General features: G+C 41.9%; 1 protein-coding gene across 1 annotated transcript; it reads right to left on the reverse strand.

Annotated features, from left to right (window-relative positions):
- Positions 1 to 886: 886 nt before the first annotated feature.
- On the reverse strand, positions 887 to 2,290 carry LOC138900044 (uncharacterized). The gene is made up of 2 exons (XM_070186747.1): positions 1,682 to 2,290; positions 887 to 1,189 (listed from the first exon to the last, which is right to left on the reverse strand). Exons 1-2 carry the CDS (start codon positions 2,288 to 2,290, stop codon positions 887 to 889), a joined length of 912 nt encoding a protein of 303 aa, XP_070042848.1.
- Between the last annotated feature and the right edge of the window lie 14,176 nt (positions 2,291 to 16,466).

Genomic DNA, 16,466 nt, shown 5'->3' on the forward strand with positions numbered 1-16,466 from the left:
AAATGGTCCAAACTCAATCTGAAACACACCCGGGGCCCCCGAGATCCTCAATACGAACTCGCTCAACGCCTCAAATTACATCAAATAACACTAAAACCACGAATCGCACATCGATTCAAGCCTAATGAACTAATGAACTTCCAACGTCTTAAACTAATGCCGAAACGTACCAAAACAACTCCAAATGACCTCAAATTTTGCACACAAGTAATAATTGACATAACGGTCCAATTACAGCTTCTGAAACCAGAATACGGACCCGATATCAATAAAGTCAACTCTCGGTTAAACTTCTCAATCCTCCAAACCTTTTACTTTCCAATTTTTGCCAATTCAAGCCAAAACGACCTACGGACCTCCAAATCATAATTCGGACATATGCCCAAGTCGAAAATCACCATACAAAGCTATCAGGACCATCAAAACTCAATTCTGGGGTCATCTACATAAAAGTCAAACTTCGGTCAACTCTTTCAACTTAAGCTTCCAACTTTGGGACTAAGTGCCCCAATTCACTTCGAAACATATCCGAAGCCAAACGAACCACTCCGGCAAGTCACATAATCACAATATAATATAGTGGAGGCAGTTAACTGAGGAACAGGGCTAAAATACTCAAAACGACCGGTCAGGTCGTTGCATCCTCCCTCTCTTAATACAAATATTTGTCCTCGAACGAGTATAGAGACATACCTGATGTGGTGAAACGATGAGGATAACATCTACGCATATCATGTTCGGTCTCTAAGTTGCCTGCTCGACTGGTTGACCCCTCCACCGAACCTTCACTGAAGCAATGTTCTTTGACCTCAACTTTCGAACCTGCCTGTCCAAGATGGCCACCGGCTCCACAACATAAGTCAAATACTTGTCCGATTGGACTGAGCTAAAATCTAAAAACATAGGACGGATCACCGTGATACTTTCGGAGCATGGAAACATGGAACATCGGATGAACTGCAGGTAAACTTAGTGGCAATGCAAGCTTGTAGGCCACCTCTCCCACTCTCTCAAGGATCTCAAAAGGCTCGATATACCAAGGGCTCAACTTTTCCTTTTCCCCGAACATCATTACACATTTCATGGGTGAAACACGGAGCAAAACCCTCTCTCCAACCATAAATGCTACGTCACAAACCTTTCGATCAGCATAACGCTTTTTCCTTGACTGAGCTATACAAAGCTGATCCTGAATCAACTTGACCTTCTTCAAGGCATCTCAAACCAAATCTGTGCCCAACAATCTAGCCTTACCCGACTCTAACCACCGAACTGGAGAACGATATTGCCTCCCATATAGGGCCTCATAAAGAGCCATCTGAATGCTCGACTAGTAGCTGTTGTTTAAGGCAAACTCCGCAAGTGGCAAGAACTAATCCCAAGAACCCCCGAAATCGATAACATGCATGAAGTAGATCATCTAAGATCTGAATGGTGCACTCGGACTGTATGTCTGTCTGGGGGTGGAATGTTGTATTAACTCAACCCGTGTGCCTAACTCACATTGTATGGCTCTCCAGAAGTGCGATGTAAACTGTGTGCCCCGGCCAGAGATGATAGATACTAGCATGCCATGAAGTCGGAAAATCTCGTGGGTATAGATCTGAGCCAACTGCTCTGAAGAATAGGTAGTCAGAACCGAAATAAAATGAGTCGACTTGGTCCACCTATCCACAATCACCCATACAACATCAAATTTCTTCTGAGTCCGTAGGATCCCATTAATGAAGTCCATGGTAAGACGCTCCCATTTCCACTCGGGAATCTCAAGTCTCTGAAGAAACCCACCTGGCATATGATGCTCATACTTCAGTTGCTGATAATTTAGGCACCGAGCTACATACTTCAGTATGTCTTTCTTCATTCTCTTCACCCAATAGTGCTGCATCAAATTCTGATACATCTTAGCGGCACCCGAATGAATAGAGTACCGCAAACAGTGGGCCTTCTGAAAAATAACCTCATATAACCCATCCATATTGGGCACACATAACTGGCCCTGCATCCGCAGCATGCCATCAACTCTGATAGAAACCTCCTTGGCATCACTGCATTGCACCGTGTACGTAAGGACAAGCAAATGGGGGTCGTCATACTGACACTCTCTGATGTGATCATATAAAAAAGACCGAGAAACCACACAAGAAATAACCCGACTGCGCTTCGAAATATCGAATCTAACAAACTGGTTGTCCAAGTCCTGAACATCTAATGCTAATGGCCTCTCTACTGCCGATAGATATGCCAAACTACCCATAGTCTCAGGCTTTTGACTCAAGGCATCGCCCATCATATTGGCCTTCCCAATATGATATAGAATAGTGATATCATAGTCTTAAAGAAACTATAACCACCTTTGTTGCTGCAAATTAAGATCCTTCTATTTGAATAGACGCTGGAGACTCTGATGGTCGGTATAGACCTCAAAAGGGAAATCATACAAATAGTGCAACCAAATATTCAAGGCATGAATAATAGCTGCTAATTTGAAGTCGCGGACAGGGTAATTCTTCTCATGAAACTTCTGTTGCCGAGACGTATAGGCAATCACCCTACCGTCTTGCATCAACATCGCGCCAAGGCCATCACGTGACGCATCACAGTACACAATGTAAGACCCCAAACCCATAGGCAATGCCAACATTGGGGCTGTAGTCAATGTAATCTTGAGCTTTTGAACGATCTCCTCACAATCCTCGGACGATATGAAAGGAGCACCCTTCTGGGTCAATCTGGTCACAACTGCAGTAATGGATGAGAAACCCTCTACAAAACAATGGTAATACCCGACCAAACCAAGAAAACTCTGGATCTCAATAGCTGAAGACAGTCTGGGCCAACTCTGCACTACTTCAATCTTCTTCGGATATACTTTGATCCCCTCACTCGACATTATATGACCCAAAATGCCACCGAATCAAGCCAGGATTCACACTTTGAGAATTTTGCATACAACTTCTTCTCTCTCAAGGTCTGAAGCACAATCCTCAAATGTTGCTCATGATCCTCCTAACCGCGGGAGTACACCAAGATGTCGTCAATAAACACAATGACGAACGAATCCAGATATGTGTTAAATACATTGTTCATCAGGTGCAAAAAGTTGCTGGACGTTGGTCAGCCCAAATGACATCACAAGGAACTCGTAGTGACCATACCGAGTACTGAAAGCAGTCTTCAGGATATCCGAATCCCGAATCTTCACCTGATGATACCCTGACCGCAAATCAATCTTGGAGAACACTCTAGCACCTTGTAGCTGGTCAAATAAGTCATCAATGCACGGTAAAGGGTACCTGTTCTTCGGTGTAACCTTGCTCAACTGTCGATAGTCAATACACATATGCATAAAACCATCATTCTTCTTCACAAACAGAACTGGAGCACCCCAAGGTGACACACTAGGCCGAACAAAACCCTTATCAAGCAATTGTTGCAACTTCTCCTTTAACTCCTTCAACTCCGCTGGGGCCATATGATATGGTGGAATAGAAATGGGCTGAGTGCCTGGAAATAAGTCAATCCCAAAATAGATATCTCTATCAGGCGGCATGGCCAGAAGATCTTCCGAAAATACATCTAGGAAGTCTCTCAGTACCGGAACTGACTCAACGGTAGAAGTATCAACACTAATACCACTCACGAAGGCTAGATAAGCATCACACCCCTTCGCAACTATCCGTTGAGCCTTTAGAAATATCACAAACCTGCTAGGAACATAATCCAATGTACCCATCCAGTCTAATCGTGGCAAACCTGGCATAACCAATGTCACAGTCTTGGCGTGAAAATCTACAATAACATGATAGGGCGACAACCAGTCCACGCCTAAGATAACATCAAAGTCTACCATACTGAGCAATAATAGATAAAACCTTGTCTCAAAACCACCAATAACAACTAAACATGACTGATACACACGGTCCACAGCAACAGAATCTCTCACAAGCGTGGACACATATACAGGAGAACTCAAAAAATCATGAGATATACCCAAATACGGGAAAATTAAGATGATACATATGAGTAAGTGGAGCCGGGATCAACTAATACTGATGCATCTCTATGACAAACGAAAACAATACATGTGTTAACTACGTCTGATGCAACTGCATCCTCCTACTCAGAAAAGCATAGCATCTAGCCTGGCTTCCCCTCTAGGGCAAGCCCTACCAGCTTGACCTCCACCCCTAGCTGGTTGGGCAGGTGGAGCGGAAACTGGAGCAGCAACTATGGCTTGAGAAGTTTGTGGACCCGGTCGAATATGTGGAACATGAGTAATCTGTGGAAGTGCACCCCTCCTGAGTCTAGGGCAAACCCTTACCATATAACGGGTATCACCGCACTCATAGCAAGCTCTCTGTGGGCGTGGCTGCTAAAACTGGCTCGAGCCTGGTCGATTGTACTGACCGTGGAAAGCACCCTATATAGGAGGTGCACTAGACAGTAGCAGTGCATAATGGGTAACCTGAGACCTGGAAGTAGCCGGAGCACCACTGGAAGCTGGAAGAGCTGAATTAACTAGACGGCTTACATAGCCTCTATCATGATCGGCTGTAAATGCAGTGTCGCCACCACTAAATCCCCTAGTCCTCGAGGCCTTTTGACCTCCCTTTCCTCTCTCTCGCGGCCCCTCATACCCTCCTGTGATCTCTACCACCAGTTGATATGGGGTATATATCTGCAACTCTCGAGCCATGCTGAATCTAATACTATAGTTGAGCCCCTCGATGAATCGATGGACTCGCTCTCTGATAGAAGAGACCAAGACATGTGCATGTCTAGAAAAATCACTGAATCGTACATCATACTCTTACACTGTCATAGTACCCTGGCGTAGCCACTCAAACTCCGCGCACCATGAATCCCGAAGGCTCTAGGGAACAAACTCTGTCAAGAACATCTGTGATAACGGAGCCCATATGAGTGAAGCTGCATCGGCTGGGCTACCTTGCTCGTAAGCCCGCCACCACTGATACGCTGATCTCGACAGCTGGAATGTAGTAATATCAACCCCACTCATCTCTGGAATACCTATGTTACGGAGAATACAATGGCACTTCTCTAGAAACCTTGTGCATCCTCTATAGCTAGGCCGCTGAAAGTAGGAGGATGGTACTTGTACCTCTCAAGTCTAAGATGCTCCTCCTCAGATATTGCTTCCCTAACCTCGGGTTGAACTAGAACAACCGGTTGAACTGGTATAACCTCTGGGACCTGATCAACATGGACATGCTGCTCTAGAGTACGGGCCGCAGGAGTCGGAGCTCCTCCCCCAGCCTGATATGTGGCTAGTGCAAGTGGAATCAACCCCACCTAAGCTAGAGTACCGAACATGCTCAAGAACTGTGCGAGGGTTTCCTGAAGTGGGGGGTGGCAACATGCGCCTCAGGTGCCTGCCCCCTAACTGGAGCTACTGGTGGCTCCTCTAAAGCATCTTGGGCAGGTGCTCTAGCTGCACCACGTGCTCCTTCTCGGCCTCTACCCTGGCCCCGGCCTCTCGCGGCTCTAGTAAGGGGTGCGGGTGTCTGATCGTAGGATCCAACAGTGCGTGTCTTCACCATCTGTGAGAGAATAGAAAGACAAAGGTTCAGAGTCAAAAAATTCGCACGATAAGGAATCAAAGAAGTGATGTTTCCTAACAGTTCCATAGCCTCTCGATGATAAGTATAGACGTCTCCGTACCGATCCGTAGGACTTTACTAAACCTGCTTATGACTTGTACCACCTACGAACCTAGAGCTCTGATACCACCTTGTCACGACCCCAATCTCCCACCGAAGGATGTCGTGATGGCACATAGTCTCTAAGACTAGGTAAGCCTAACATACATGAAGAAATAACAGAAATAATATTAGAACTTCAAATTTAAACTAACTAGCTATCATAAAAGAACACCACGATACATCTTGCAATAACTCCCAAAATCTGGTGAGACTGAGTCATAAACTCTACACGAATATACTGAAACAATCCCTAATACATTACTGTCTAAGTAAAGAGTAAGCAGTAGAAAAGAAACAAGGATAGAGGGTGACTCCGAGGCCTGCGAACGCCGGCAGGTATACCATGAAGTCTCCGATCTGAATGCTCTACTCATTGGTACCTAGCCTGTTATGAGGTACCTGGATCTGCACAAAAAGATGTGTAGAAGCGTAGTGTGAGTACACCACAACAATACCCAGTAAGTATCAAGCCTAACCTCAGTAGAGTAGCGATGAGGCCTGGTCAAGACACCTACTAGGATAGGAAAAAAAGAAATTGAACAAATATAATACATTCTAAGAATGTAAACGAGGAAAATAAGGCATTAAGGAAATGCAACAAGATAGATTACCACTGAAAACAGTTATTTATACCGCCGCGTGAGCCTTACATTTATATAATTTTGAAAACAGTTTTCCCGAAATAGATACACGCACTTTAGCCCACCTTATGTCGCCACGTGGCTTCAAGTAATTCCCTTACTAGCAACACGCACATAAAACCCACCTTATGCTGTCACATGCACATTAACCCCTATCCTTATACCGCTGCATACGCATCAAGATCACAACATAATCACAACTCACACCACAATTTCCCATATGCCACAACATGCCAAAATAATTGACAATATCAATGTTGCCACAACAAACAATCCATGGCTCAACCACAATGCGTACAAGAATCTCGACAATAACAAACAACGGTGAATAGCTCAACAAGAACAATATCTCCACAATTAACAACTTAGCCTCAAGTGATAACGACTTTTACAACTTCAACACCAAAACTCAACAAGAAGATATTCCAAGAAATAACAACTTCAACAAAGGTAACTCAACAATTAACTAATTAACAAGATAATATGGAACAATAACTTCAACTAAGCATGTAAGGGCAAATAACAAGTAAGAGATGGGACAAGTATTAACAATGTTAAAATAATGCATGTAAAGATAGATTAACGATGAATGATATAACATGTTATGGCAATTCATTTATAGGCATGAAAAGCATCTAAATTGCCTAAACCGGTCAATTACACATTTAGCCCGTGTACCCAATCGTCATCTTGCGTACACGGCTTTCACGTACCACAAATAATACAAAACAACTCCAATCCTAAGGGGTAATTCCCTCCCCCCCACAAAGTTAGGCAAGATACTTATCTCAAACAAGCTAACTCAATCCACTAGTAAGCCTTTTCCGCGAATATTCAACTCCGAACGGCTTGAATCTAGCCAAAATAACTTTATACCATAAATACAAACCATAAAAAACTATTTCGGATAATAATATTACAATCGTTAAAGAAAATTAAAAAGTAAACTCAAAAAGTCAACATCGGGCTCGCGTCTCGGAACCCGACCAAACATATAAAATCTGAACACCCATTCAATAATGAGTCCAACCATACTCAAATTATTCAATTCAGACCTCAAATCAACCTTCAAATCCTCAAAATATAGCTTAGGAAGTTTTCACAAAATTTCCCAATTTTTCCAACTCAAAACACTAATTAAATGATAAAAATAATGATGGATTCATTTATAATAATCACATCCGATTCATTATCACTTACCCTGGTCAACTACTTGAAACTCTCTTCCACAATCGCCTAAAACCAAGGTCTCTAACTCAAAAGATGAAAAATGGAATAAACCCTGGATTTGGAAATTAAATATTTGTTGCCCAGTTATTACCTTACGCGATCGCGGAAAAACTAATGCAATCGCGGAGAAAACATTACACTAGCTCACAAAATCCTCATACGCGATCGCGGGACTCCTGTCGCGAATGCAGTGACAAGTGATTTCCAGGCTACGTGATCGCGGTCAAGGCCATGCAAATGTGATGAATAACGCCTGACTTCCCACAACCTCTCTTTCCTTCTACGCGATCGCGATACCGTACTCGCGTTCGCAGTGCACAACATTCCATCATTCTGCGAACGCGTCCTCATTAATGCGATCACGAAGAGAAAATTCCCATCTGCCAACAAGGATCCTAAACGATCGCGGGTGAACCTTCGCGAACGGAATGAAGGAAACTAGAAACACAGAAAACCAGCAATCTCAATACATGAACAAATGGTCTGAACTCAATCCGTAACACACTCGGGGCACCCCAGACACAGTTCGAACATACCAACAACTCTTAAAACATGATACGAATTGCTCGAAGCCGAAAATCACATCAAACAACACTAAAACCACGAATCGCACATCGATTCAAGCCTTATGAAGTAATGGACTTCCAACTTCTAAAACTAATGTCGAAACATACCAAACCAGCTTCAAATGACCTCAAATTTTGCACACAAGTCATAATTGACACAACGGTCCTATTCCAACTTTTGGAACCAGAATCTAGACCCGATATCAGCAAAGTCAACTCTCGGTCAAACTTCTCAATCCTCCAAAACTTCAACTTTTCTATTTTTGCCAATTCAAGCCAAAACGACCTACAGACCTCCAAATCAAGATCCGGACATATGTCTAAGTCCAAAATAACCATACGAAGGTATCAGAACTATCAAAACTCCATTCTGGGGTCGTCTACACAAAATTTAAACTCCGGTCAACTCTTTAAACTTAAGCCTCCAACTTTGGGACTAAGTATCCCAATTCAGTTCGAAACTTACCCGAAGCCAAACCAACCACCCTGACAAGTCACATATTCACAATATAACATAGAGGAGGTAATAAATAGGGAAACGGGGCTAAAATACTCAAAACGATTGGCTGGGTCGTTACATTGATTAAATTGTATCTATGATGTTTAGTTTCATCTGTTGTGTTAGAATGCTAAGCTAAATCTCACCATGACTTATTTTACAATTAACTTGTATAACTGAAACATGCTTACTTAATGTGAAATAATCCATTATTCTAAACTCCTATGATTAGTCTGTTGGTCTGATCCCCATGGTATTTGATACTCTACCCTGTTGCAGTCTTGGACTTTTAAAGAATGTCTCATGTGTGTCTCTGCACATCTTCTCTTTGGCTTTCTGTACCCTATCCTATTCTTAAGCAAAACTTCCTGCTTATCTCTGTCACTCATGCCTATGTTCTCATACTGCACTATCATATAAGGGAAACTAAACATTGCTAAGCCTCTATAAGTGTAACGACTCGATAGGTCGTTTTGAGCATTTACATTCTAATTAGCTATTTGAAGTCTTGAGTAGTATCGTATGATGCATTATGACTTATATGAATTATTGATTTTGGTTTTCAAGTTATTCGGAATTGATTTGGAAGAATGAATTTCATGTTTGAAGCTTTAAGTTGGATGTGTTGACCAAGTTTGACTTTTATGTATTTTACCATGGACCAGAGTTTTGATGGTTTCATTAGGTTTGGACTGTGATTTTGGACTCGGGTGTGTGCCCGAATTTTCATTTGGATATTTATAGAACGTTTCGGCGCTAATTGGCGAGAGTTGGAAATTTGAAGGTTTGGAAAGTTCATAAGTTTGACCAGGAGTTGACATTGATGATATCAAGATCGAATTGTGGTTCTGGGAATTTGAATAGCTTCGTTATGTCATTTTGGACTAGTGTGCAAAATTTGAGCTCATTCCGGTTTGATTTGATATGTTTTAGCACGAGTTTTGGAAGTTAAAAGATTCAAAGTTCATTAAGTTCGATTTGAGGTGCGATTCGTGGTTTTGATGTTGTTATGCGTGATTTGAGGCCTTGAGTAGGTTTGTATTATGTTATGGAACTTGTTGGAATGTTCAGACGGGGTACCGAGGGGCTTTGGCATGTTTTGGATTATTTTTGGACCATTTTTCTTCATTTTAGCATTGCTGGTGTCTACTGATGTCAGGTGCACCCAAACAATCTTCGCGATCGTGAATATAGGAATGTGATCATGTAAGGGAAAATTTGGAGCTGAGTATTTCTTCTTCGCGTTCACGAATGATAGTCCGCTTTCACATAGGTTGCTAAAAATTGAACATCGCGTTCGTGTAGGTGTGCACGCATTCACAGTGTAGAGCTTAGCTAGGCAGGTCTTCATGGCTTCTTCATCGCGTTAGCGAGCCTGGGGCTGCGTTCGCAAGCCTGGGGCCGCGTTCGCGCAGAGACTTTTCGAGGCTGAGCATTTATTACTTCGCAATTGCGAAGCTTTTTTCGAGATTCCATAGGGTGATTCTTGGCAGTGCATTTAAGTCTTCTTCGCAATTGCGATGGTATTTTAGCGATCGCGATTCATTGATTCATCCTGTCATTATAAAGTACTCTATTTCGGAGGTTTCAGCCATTTTTGCATAGTTGGAGCTTTGGAGCTCGGATTGAGACGATTTTTGAAGCGATTTTCACCATATGGATTGGGGTAAGTGTTCTCTACTCGATTTTGATTTTATTTCATGAATCTATCTTCATTTTTGGCATTTGATTGAGGATTTCAAGAGAGAAATTGGGGAGTTTTTTCTAAAGTTTCATAGAGTGAATTTTTGAGTATTGAACATCTATTCGGAGTCGGATTTGAGTGAATCTAGTATGGTTGGACTCGTAATCAAATGGGTTGTCGAATTTTATAAGTTTTGTCAGGTTCCGAGGTGCAAGCCCAGGTTTGACCTTTTGGTTGACTTTGGGCTTTTGATTGAAGATTCGACCTTTATCGATTGGGTTTGTTTCCTTTGGCGTTATTTGATGTTCTTGAGTTTCTTTTTGCTAGTTTTGAGCCGTTCGGAGGTTGGTACACGTGAGATTGTATTTTTGGAGCATCGTTTGGCTTGCACGTTATTGGATTTGGCTTGTTCAAGGTAAGTAACACTTCTATACTTGGTGCTGAGGGTATGAACCCCTAAATATACGTGATATGTGTTTAGTGTTGAGGTGAAGCACATGCTAGGTGACGGGCGTGTGGCATGCACCATGTGAATTATGACTCGATTGATTCTGTGGTACTATGTAGTGACCTAATCTTATTTCTATTCATGAATTTTCTACGTGCTAGAGTAATTGAGTTGTGATCCATGTTAGAAACCATGTCTAGGGTCTATGCTTATCCTGTTGTGACTCGCTGAGGTCATTTCTGCTGTTGAGTTATTTGCTTACATTGCAATTACATATCTTAGTCTCTATTGCCATTTATTGATACATCATATTATCATTTTTGGGATGATTTCATGACATTGTGAGACCGAGAGACTGGAGAGATTGATCACTGAGTTGAGGCCTGAGAGCCAAATGGTGAGTGATATTGATGGGATCGGGCTACATGCTGCAGTAGGTTTTATTGATTCGTGATGGGGTCGGGCTGCACGTCGTAGCAGGCTTTATTTATTCATGCTATGATTGGCTTATTATAGCGCTTGGGATGGATCTGCCCCTCCGGAGTATGCACACCCATAGTGAGCGCAGTTGCTATTGATTCATGATGGGATCGGATTGCGCGCCGCAGCAGAATTTATTGGCATTTGGGCTGGATCTACCCTGTACAGTGCTGAGTGACTGAGTGTGTTGAGTGATTGAGCGTGATGCGTGAGAGTGTGAAATTATGATATTGAGTACTCTGAGAGTGTGAGTACATGCATTTATCACTGTGATGCATTGCATATGTCATGCATACTTGACATGTAGACATAAAGATGCATTTCCTCATGTTACACGATTTTGTGTCATTTATGACTTCACATGGACATTGACATATAGGCATAGGGATGTACTTTCCTCATGCTATCTGATATTGAATCATCTTATCTGTGTATGGAGGGAGCTGGCGTTGAAGACGTACCTGCGTTCCGGTCATTGCTTCCTTTTGTTCTTGGTAGTTTTAGAATTATTAATCTGTTCATGTATATTTCAAATAGGTGATGTATTTATTTCATACCAACTTTGTAAACTCTAAATCTTAGAAGCTCATGATTTGTACTACCGGTCCTTGGGAATTATTTGTATAAAAGCACACTTGTATTATCATTACTACTCTTAATGAATCTCATTGGAATTGGTTTATTATTAATTGTCTTACCTAGTGGGTTGGGGTTAGGTGCTATCATGACTAGTTAGAATTTGGGTCGTGACTTGATACAGTTGGTATCAGAGCTCAAGGTTTATAGGTTCTACGAGTCATGAGCAAGTTTCTAATAGAGTCTTGCGGATCGATATGATGATGTCGATACCTATCTTCGAGAGGCTATAGGGCATTTAGGATGAAATTCTCATCTTTCTTTCTTTATCGTGTGACATTGATCCAGCTTGAAGCGTATCACTTTGAATTCCTTCCTCTCACTCGTATGCTTACGTGAGCGCTCAGTATCAGCTGTGCATTGATGGCTTGTGATTCATGGATGAGGTGCGAGATGCGTTCTTCTATATTTGGAGTTGGGCAAGTCTGGGGGTCTTGAGGCCGGGTTTTGACTATAGCTTATACATGGTGATTTCACTTGCGTGAGCATGCACTTTTGGACTTATATGTTCGGTAGTGTCCCTAAGAGTGGTTAGATGGCTATATGGCGAGTATGATGTGACTGTGGGATGTGTTCAAATGGTTTGAATGTGACGAGGTGAGTTTGCTTGAGATGTAAAAGGACTATTGGGTGCTTGATTTCTGTCTTGATATGACATACATACTCGAGTTATGAGTGTGTTGAGGGATCTTTCATGTTGTTTAATTATGGAACGAATTAGATTCACATGTCTAGTTGATGAGTGTAGACTCAGGAAGATTAGGTGATTGCATAGTAGTTGTGGCTATGAAATGGTATAGAGAGGTATCAGTTTGAGGCTAAGCAAGTGGGTTATCACCTGCGGTGTAATCTACAGATGTGTGATCCTTATGATGTTATGTGGAAGCTTTCTTTTCTACCAGTGGGGTTATATTTGTGCGATTTGAGTTTGGATCAGTTGTAATAGTTGACCTGTCCGTCACGATGATGAATACGAGATTTGCAAATGATTTGAGGTATTAGATAGTTTGTGTTACATGGACTTATGAAGGATTGAGTTGTGTTTCTGTGCAGAATTATGGCAGTAATAGAGTATGGGTATTATGAGTTATCCAGTGTTTTGTTCTATGGCTTTGAGCCAAGTGAGGTATTCTGCTATCGATGATTTGATTGCATGGTTACGTGTTGTATCAATTTTGGTCTGAGGCATACTTGTGGATCGGTTATGACTTGCAGAAGCTGGTTTTGAGGATGACTTAAGCAAGGAAATTCCAGGATACATGATGTATTAAACTTTATGGGTATATGGGAATCATGGAATGATTTGAGTTTGTTATTCATGACGGATGTAGTGTGCACGAAGTAGGGATTCACTTGGTTTCTTAGAGGTGTGGATTATTTCTTTGGGTGTTGTCGTGCTAATGAGGCACAGGTCGTTCGGCCTGTTTGGGCGGTGCAATTGAGATTGGAGCTGAGTGGATGACTCTCGAGAAGGTTTTAATGGATTCAGGAGTTATATATAGCAATTGGGAATTTTCAGGATTTGTATATGGCTAGAATCTGAGATTTATATTGGATGGTGTCGAGACTCACGGTAATTCTATATCATTATAGATTATAAGTTTCTGTATCATGAAGGCGAAGTAAATGACTTTAGATTCACAGAAGACATCTTCAGAGTAGGTGTCTCGGTTGTGGTACTTTTGGGGCGCTTAAGAAGGAATACAGCGGCTTATGAGCCTTAGGGTGGTGTGGTTTTATGCTAGGATCTCGTGGGGTGAGCTTTGGTTAAGGATTATGGTATTCTGGCAAGGAGAAGTGTCACCTCAAGGGTAATTCGGAAGGAACTCAGAGAAATAGGACACTTTGATAGTAGGTTGGATCAACACGGTAATGGATATGATCGGTTCTTTAGGTACTTATGATGTGGTAAGTCTCTACAGGTGTTTTGGGAAAATACTATTTGGTTTGACGACTTTCGTGGCTTGGTTGAGTTAAAGAGATTCAGTTTTGATGGCTTGGTTATGTGCAAATGTGTTTCGAAGGGTTCTCGATGGTTTCTACCACGGTTTGAGATAGATATTTCCTACCAGCATGAGGAGCATGTTTCGTATTGTGATTTTCTACCGAATGGGATCAAGTGAAAGGTTCCTGGCTAATGGAGTATATAGTCTACTTGTGACTCAGAGTTGATTATGAGATTCTCGTGCTTTTCATATGATGACATGATAGATTTTGCGCATCCTGTGAGATTGAGATTTGCATGTACAAGGTGGCAGTTCAATTTTGAAGAGATGGTCATGAACTTAGACAACATGGATGGTTTTAGGTGATTAGATGAATGCTATTACTACTCAGTATTTCCTGAGAAGGGTGCACATTTCAGAAGGTGCATTCTGTTTTGACTTACGGACACTTCATCGGCATTGCGGTACTCGCTTGGTTGATCGACTGCTGATGTTCAAATTTTGCTATATGGTATGGAAGAATTATAGAGGTATTCCTCGTGGGATGATCATGTATGAGAGATGTGTTAGATATTCTAGTAGTGGAGTTGGTATCAGCTATGGTGATTCGTTTGTTTTATGGATTTGGAGACTATGAGTTCTCAGAAGCAGACTGTTTTGGGGTTATGAACTTGTAGCCAAAGTTAGCAAGATGGTGGTACATGTTATGGTTAGATCATTGTGGACTTTTGGAGGGCTACTTATCCGTTGGGGATGACTGGAGTTGATTTGGGGGGCCCATTGGCAGACCCAAAGAGGAGTTGTATTCTACATTGGGTCAGATTTTGTTGACTCAGCACCGTTATTGCTGAAGAGTGTGTCATTCGATTAGAGTTGAGCTTGTTCATGTTCTGATATGTTTTGTGTGTTACTCTTTTATGCTACGAGGGGTTGTGAATTATTGGTTACATGCACACATGATGCGGTTCTGTTTGGGCCTTGTAGCGGAATTCGAGCGAGATGGTGATTAGGGTGTGTAATGGTCTATTGCGCCTTGGTTATGGTCTTTTTGGGCTGTGGTATACTGTGTTGTTTGCTTCTCCATGGTTATGGTCATGCATTTTTGTACTTGGTGTCGAATTTCTTATGGTTGTTGATTTTGAGCATTGGGGCTCTAGGTATTTCATATAGATCGGTGTTTGGATGGGTCACGTATTGCAGCTGGGTTATGATAGGATATGATCCTTTGTGATAGATTCGTGTGTTTTGGCTCTACGGTGTGATAGGTTCTTAGAATTGCATTGTGGTGGTACTTGTTGAGCTTGCAGGACAGTTCTCTCATTTGAGTCATTTTCCATTTTTGGTGCATTTGAATTTTTGCTTATTGTTGCACGAATTGTACGGTTTGTCGCTTTAGGTTGTATTGGTGTGGCCTGTCACTAGAATGGTTGTGTTTGATAAGATGAGGTCATTGAACCTAGAATGGGTACTATCAGATTTGATTACAGTATGCATGGAGGAATAATATCGGAAGTCGGCTTAAGATTTGGCTTTGGTTCTTGTTGGATGAGAGAGAGCTCTGTGACTTGTTGATCTGATGAGTGGTTATGCGTTTCTGTATGTTTCTTTCATCATCGGCAGTGTACAGAGGTTTAGAGAGGGGTTTTGTTAGATGTGAGGTTTTTTACCGGTACCAGGTGTATTTTGAGCAGCTACTGTGGTCAAAAGTTATTGCTGCGAGCATATGTGTTATGTGGTATACCATATGATTACATCTTGGGTTATGGATATGACTTGATACAACTTGTTCATACTTATACAGTGTGTAGGTGTGATATTCGGGTCTTGTAAGGAATTTCGGATGTTAGAAATTGGGTTCCAAGGTTTATGGGCAAAGGTTGAATTAAGGATCTTTAGTTAGGATGTTGGAGGCATAGACCAAGTTTGACTTTTGTGTATTTGACCCCAGACCGGAGTTTCGATGGTTCCTTTAGGTCCAGATGGTGATTTTGGCTTTGGCGTGTGCCCGGATTTGCATTTGGATATTTCTAGAAGGTTTCGACGCTAATTGTCGAAAGTTGGAAATTTAAAGGTTTGGAAAGTTCATAAGTTTGACCGGAAGTTGACTTTGATGATATCAGGTTCGGATTGTGGTTTCAGGAGTTTGAATAGCTTCGTTATGTCAATTGGGACTTGTGTGCAAAATTTTAGCTCATTCCTGGTTGATTTTATATGTTTCGGCACGAGTTTTGGAAGTTGAAAGATTCAAAGTTCATTAAGTTTGATTTGAGGTACGATTCATGGTTTTGATGTTGTTATTCGTAATTTGAGGCCACGAGTAGGTTCGTGTTATGTTATGAAACTTGTTGGAATGTTTGGACGGGGTCTCGAAGGGCTCGGGCGTGTTTCGGATTGTTTCCGAACCATTTTTCTTCATTTCAGCATTGCAGGTGTCTACTGATGTCTGGTGCACCCAAACGTTCTTCGCGATCGCGAATATAGGAATGCGATCGCGTAAGGGAAAAATTTGAGCTGAGTATTTCTTCTTCGCATTTGCGAATGATAAATCCATGTTTGCATAGGTGGCTGCAAATTAAGCATCGCGTTCACGCAGGTGTGCACGCGTTCGCA

This window comes from Nicotiana tomentosiformis, chromosome 10, assembly GCF_000390325.3.
Source record: "Nicotiana tomentosiformis chromosome 10, ASM39032v3, whole genome shotgun sequence".
NCBI lineage: Eukaryota > Viridiplantae > Streptophyta > Magnoliopsida > Solanales > Solanaceae > Nicotiana > Nicotiana tomentosiformis.